This window comes from Atta cephalotes (assembly GCF_000143395.1).
Source record: "Atta cephalotes unplaced genomic scaffold scaffold00001, whole genome shotgun sequence".
Classification (NCBI taxonomy): Eukaryota; Metazoa; Arthropoda; class Insecta; order Hymenoptera; family Formicidae; genus Atta; species Atta cephalotes.
Genome location: NW_012130065.1, coordinates 13,710,802 through 13,717,097, shown reverse-complemented (window position 1 = coordinate 13,717,097; position 6,296 = coordinate 13,710,802). Strand labels below are relative to the sequence as shown.

The window sequence follows — 6,296 nt, the reverse complement described above, 5'->3', positions numbered from 1 at the left end:
ATCTAAAAACATCTTCTAGACATTGCGTATTGTCTGAATTGTATCTTAAGTAGGCTATTGAGCTATTTCGATGAATAAGTATCATAAACAACTGTCTATTGCATTTTTATCGCAATTTGTTTCGTGTCGAATATAAAAATTAATGTATATATTTTTCTAAGGTACGTAAAAATTTTTCGCTCAAATTCGAGAAAATGGTTCTCAAACTTTCACATAAGCAGCGTAGTTCGCTACGCCGCAACGATTCTTGTTTCTCGCCAGTCGCATGTAGCCGTTTTCACCCCAACTATCGCCCCACCAATTCTTCAGGATCCACTCGGTTGGCGTATATCCGATGATGAGCATCGCATGGTTCACCATGTCCGAACTGCATCGATGATCATCGTAAACGCCTTTGCTACAAATGGAAATATCGGATTAACATCTGGAACTTTCTAAGTTCTTATGCAATTTAAAAAGAGATAGGGCGCTATTGCTAAAATATAAATATGATAGTTATTAATGGATAAAAAATTAAACAATCTGTTTCATTAATGAAGCAAAATATTTTGATATGCGCGTTTCAAGTTTGCTTCCTTACTTAGAAAATGATACAATTCAAAAACTTAATTTTCGAATTACAATATTACCGTGAATAAGTTAAATAAACACTATCTTGTAAGTGAATTAATTTATCATCATAAAAATCAAAAATAGCATAACAAGGAAAGTTTAAGAAAAAATCGGAAAAAAAGAAAAGAAAGAAATATATACGCGAGAAAGATATTTCCCAAGAATATTAAAGGACATGAATTATCAACTCTCTGAACTTGCGAACTGTGCGAACTATTATACACAAGAGTATGCAATTAATAGATAATATTTGCATATTGATATCGCATGTTTTCGATCAGCATCCTGTATTTATTGTAAACATGTAAAATATCTCGAGGCATTAATCATTTCCTGTTTATCATGACTGTTAAACGATTTCCATGATTTTTACGGGTATTTATTGTTTGTCAGAAATGAAAAATGGCAGGAAATAGTCGCGCCTTGGCAAGCCCTTTAGAATAATTCAATATGACTGTGCCTCAGTGATTTGAATAAATAAAAGTCGGCGGTATACTAAAAGTTATTAAACGATTCTAGGTTGAAGATCCGGGCAAAATTTCATGTGTAAATATTGTTTGTACTTATAATGTTAAAATTTTAACGATTCTACCAAAACAAAGACATCCGCAAGATTTCTTTTAGAGAGGCATGATTAAAAAAATTGATAATATAATAATAATAATAATAATAATATTTCTGAGGCTTTCACGGATATTTTTTTCATATATTATACATACTTTCATATATTATACATATGTAAATAATATACATATTATGCATTATATAATATATATTATATATATATTATTATTATTATACAATATACATTATATGTATATTATATATATACTATATACATATAATTACAAATGTACACCTTTTGATATTGAAAACTTTCTCACCGTGGACAAGATGTAAATAAAAAAAGATTATTAAATTATATTAGAAATTGTCGCCCATGAGGGGCTCCTTTTACTTCTCTTTCTCTCCTTTCTGATCATCTATGTATCAAAAAATTAATCAAGAGTTAATCAAGAGTAGAGTCACTTAAATAATTTAATTATTTAAGTTATATTAAAAAAAATAAGTAAAGACTCTTGAAATTGAAATAAATATAAAATTAGAATAAGGTTAATAAGAGTCTAGCATGAACGACAATTATGAATTTAATGAAATAATAAATAATTACACAAGAAAATTGAAGAAATGACCGCTCAAATTTGAAATTAAATCCTTACATATTTTTTTATACTGCATACTACATGATGAAGATGACTTAAAGTTGGACCGAAGCGTTCAATTTCTTATATATTAATACTTACTATTTTATCAAATATAACTATCGTCTGCATTAGAGATGTCTCTTTTTAGCTTTATTCTAATTTTGAATTTAATTTAATATTTATAAGAATACGTATTTATATTTGATTCAAATATTATTAAAGTTCTTATTCTTATATATAATATATTATTATGAATATTCGAATGGAGAATTTATATAATAATGCAAGTTTTTATAATTAATACACACACATTAAATAAAAAAAATCTATATTTAAATAATAACTTAAATAATTTCTTTTTTGGATTCTTTTTAGGAAACAATTAACAGGTTTAATACTAATCTTTTTCCCACACCTAATATATAATAATTTAAATTTTGTATAAAATATTTGAAATATTAATAAATTTCGAGATAGATAATTCAACAATAGATGAATACGCATTTCTGCATTAATAAAATAATAATCAATTGCAATTAGAAATGTGGATTAAATTGATTCGCGCGGCTTCTTTAGAGACAACAAATTTGTTGAAGAAATTTAAATAAAATATTAACTACATTGAAAAACAAAATTTACTAAATTTTGAAAAATATTTCTTTGAATAGTCCTAGCGGAATATTTACTAAATATAAATATATATTTATTAGATACAAGAACCATTAATTTGATTTAACTATATTCTTTATTTATCTAAATATTTATTTACCGTAAGTAAGTTAGATAAATAAAAAACTACATCCGCTAAAACTATTCAAAGAAATATTTATGAAAATTTAATAAATTTTTTCTCAGTGTAACATATTTATTGCTGAATTACAAGCGATTAGCTATCTGAACGAAAAAAAACTGTTTGTCATTATCAGTTGTTAGTAGAATTTTTTCGAATTTATGTCAAATGCATCGTAATTTGTACTGCTAATTTATTCTTCTTAAACCGATCAGTTGATCCATAAATGCTCAAAATTATAGTGTGAATACAATATTCATGCGAATTTGCGTAATAAATAGTAGATGTCTAAAATTATCGCATGTTTCTTGAATATAACATATTAGTCGGCGTCTCATACATTATTTGTTGCGCATACATTATTTGTTCATTAGCGGCAATTCACGCGGGCAGGTTTTTTGTTCAAATAAAAATATATTACTCACTGATAAAGTTGAAATGTCTTTGGGCTGGCATTTATGGAGGCGGCTACGGGACCAATTGTAGCCACTGCTATTTCCAGAGCTTTTTCGTCTCGCGCTGGTAGAATTGCCCATGAAGTTATATTGACAACACTCTGATCCTTCTCAAATCTGCATTCTCCTTGCTAAAATAATTTGAATTACAAACGTAAACGATTTAACTTATTATGAAATATTACATTATACTACTATTACATTATATATTACTATATACATTAATAATTATAATTTGGGAACATTTGTAATTTTCTCGCATTTTACGAAGAGTTGAGAGTATTCTAATTTGGAAGGCTATAAATTACATGGAATTCTTCTTCAAGATTCAGGAATTCTTTTGAAATAGGTTACTATATTAATATAAAACTTTCTTAGACTTTATTTACATACAAAATAAATATTTAAAAATATTTTTCCTGTCCTATATCCATGCAAAAAAATTTCTTTTAAATTTTAAATTTAATTCTAGGACATTTAAATTTTAAATTAAATTTTTTTGTCAAAATTTGGACTATTTTCCAACATGTATGTGTATTATTATATATATATATATATATATATATACGTATATCTGATCTCAGATGATGTCGATAGAACCAAATAATTTTAATGAATGATATCTTCAAATTTGACAATTACAATATACGCAGGGTTTAAAAAAGTCATTTTAAAGCTTAGAAAATCTACTTTAAAACATTTTTAATTTTTATGCGTTAAGTTATAATGCTTCAAAATGAAACAAAATACTAAAAATACTAAAAATCAATTTTCAATTTTGCAATTTAGCATCAAAATATCATAAAAATAAACTAAAAAAAAGTAAATTTATAATTCTATTTTTAAAAATATTTTTTTGGAAACTTCTTTATTGTTTTTTACCTAGTTATTTAACTTTTAAGATACAAGAAAATTGCAAGCAAACGATAGTTTGATGTGTATATAAATATATAATATATATATTTATATATATATATATATAGTATACATATATGTTAATAACAAAAATATATATTATATTATTATATAGTAATTTAATGTAATTTAACTACTTTCAATAAAGTTTTATTTTGGTGTCATAACATCAAACTGTTTTTGTCAAAACAAAACAACTATTTTTAAAATGTTCAAGCATTTAAAAAATAAACTTTTGTTTTCGAAGTTTATAGTTAAGATTCACTTTGTCATAACTTACTATTGGGAATTATCAAGGTTATTATTGAAGTAACTACTTCCGTTGATATTGCTAACATAAATTGATTATTATAAAAATGTACGAAGTTATCTAATTTCCGAGTATATGTAAACATGATTGAGATTTGTTAAAAGAAACATGATGGGAAAATATAAATATATAGATAACTTTCAAACAAAAAATATAGATAGCTTTCGAGGAAAACTAGGACAATCTTACGTCAGTCCATTTAGCAACTGAATGAGTTTCATTCTTGATCAAAGTAGTAAACATGCACAGAGAATACCAAAGTGTCAACACAATATACATAATCGCTTATATATAATTTGAAGAAATGAATTTAATAGGAAAAGATTGATAATAAAAATTCGAGAGAATTTTATATATTAATGTTTACTGACACTATTAAATTGGAGCATAGTCAGTCATACACGCTTGGTTGCATCATCTGAACTTCGTATTCATAACATCGTAGTTTTAAATTAAGTCAATCAGATAAAAGCGTTTACTTCTTATTATGAGTAAGAGTAATAGCTGCACACTTTCTTAAAATTCTATGATACATTTGGCTCTTGCACTGCTCACTCGTATAAAGTAAAGTATATTTACTATTAATAGAGGAGCTTGAAGAGCCATCGTCACGGAGCCATTTATATTATAGAAGTTTATTGTGTTAACGTGAGCATAATTCAGATTCTCCTAGCTGAAATCTTCCACAAATTTTCTGACATTTTTGATTGGTGGACATTCGCGAAATAATGGAAGAAACCTTGACGTTTACCTCTTTATTGCGATAATTAAATTCGCACCTTCGCTCGTACTCGCTAATAATGCATTATTATGTATTATGATCACAGTAAAGATCTCGAAAATCAAGTTTCTCAAGTTATTATTATAATTTACAGCGCTGTTATTCTATAAATTTTTACGACTGATTACATTACCGATAAAAAAAATTTACATGATTGTTAGTAAGAATTTTATTAAAAATAAGACTGCAGAAATTCTCTTTAAACTTCAAGGTTTAAACTTTTAAAAGATGCCGAACATTTTGTAATGCTCTACAAATGTGAAAGCAATTCGAGAGTTGCATTTTATAAACGGATGCCCCGATGGAATATCATATATGTCGTATGTCCAACAGTTGGAAAATGTAATGCGTACCTCGGCGTCGTAGGGATACGTGGATCTAGCCATGAGACCTTTAGACTTTTCCAAATATTTTAAAGTGTTCCTCAGGGAACCGCCGGTGCATCCGAGGTTTCCAGTTATCGTGCTGCAATCTACCAACTGTTGTGCGCTCACAGGTAGTAGCATGCCAGTTTGTTTAAAAATCTGTCCTTCTATACTTTCCGCGATCGAGTAAGCGTAACAACTCCCGCAGCTCCGTTGATTTACCGGTGAAGTGATGAAACCGTATTTACGCCAATCCAAACTTGTTGGTATATTGCGAGAATCCCTCTGTGCTCCCGATACTATCGGTTCGGTCGGCAGTCGACGTCTTCGACTCGGTATCAATTTCACCTGACATGAAAGAAATTGGTAGAAAGAGATATTGTTAAAACAATTTTAGTATTGTTCATATTTTATATTAATAAAATATATATAAAATATATATATATTTGCGATAGAGATTTGCGATTATTTGAAGAGCAAAGAAAATATAGAGAAAGAGGGATAGATAGATACATAAAAAAGTTCAAACCTTATTTATTAATATTTCAGGATAAGTCTTTTATTAAAAATCATAAAAGACAAATAAATAAGAAAAAAGAGAAAAAATGCTAATAAAAATAATACAATGAAAAATACAAAAATACAAAAGTAAAAACAATAAAGATAATAAAAAATTATGGATAAAAGAATCGAAAAGATAGTAGAAAAAATTCTAGACGAGAGAGAGAGAGAGAGAGAGAGAGAGAGAGGAGGGGAGGGGGAGGGAGGAGAGTAGTAGTAAGTAAATTAAATAAGTAGTTAGATACTACTAATAGTAGTAGAGTACGTGTAGTACTAATTAACTTAAACTAAACCTAGTTCGT

At 27.3% G+C, this 6,296-nt stretch overlaps 1 protein-coding gene across 1 annotated transcript in view; it reads right to left on the bottom strand.

Moving 5' to 3' along the window:
• Positions 1 to 201: 201 nt before the first annotated feature.
• Positions 202 to 6,296, bottom strand: part of LOC105627376 (cathepsin L1) — a 7,197-nt gene continuing 1,102 nt past the window's right edge. Inside the window, exons 3-5 of the mRNA XM_012208662.1 lie at positions 5,422 to 5,781; positions 3,033 to 3,193; positions 202 to 397 (exon numbers count right to left, since the gene is read on the bottom strand). Of these exons, the coding sequence (XP_012064052.1) occupies positions 202 to 397; positions 3,033 to 3,193; positions 5,422 to 5,781 (717 nt within the window). The remainder of the gene's footprint in view (positions 398 to 3,032; positions 3,194 to 5,421; positions 5,782 to 6,296) is intronic.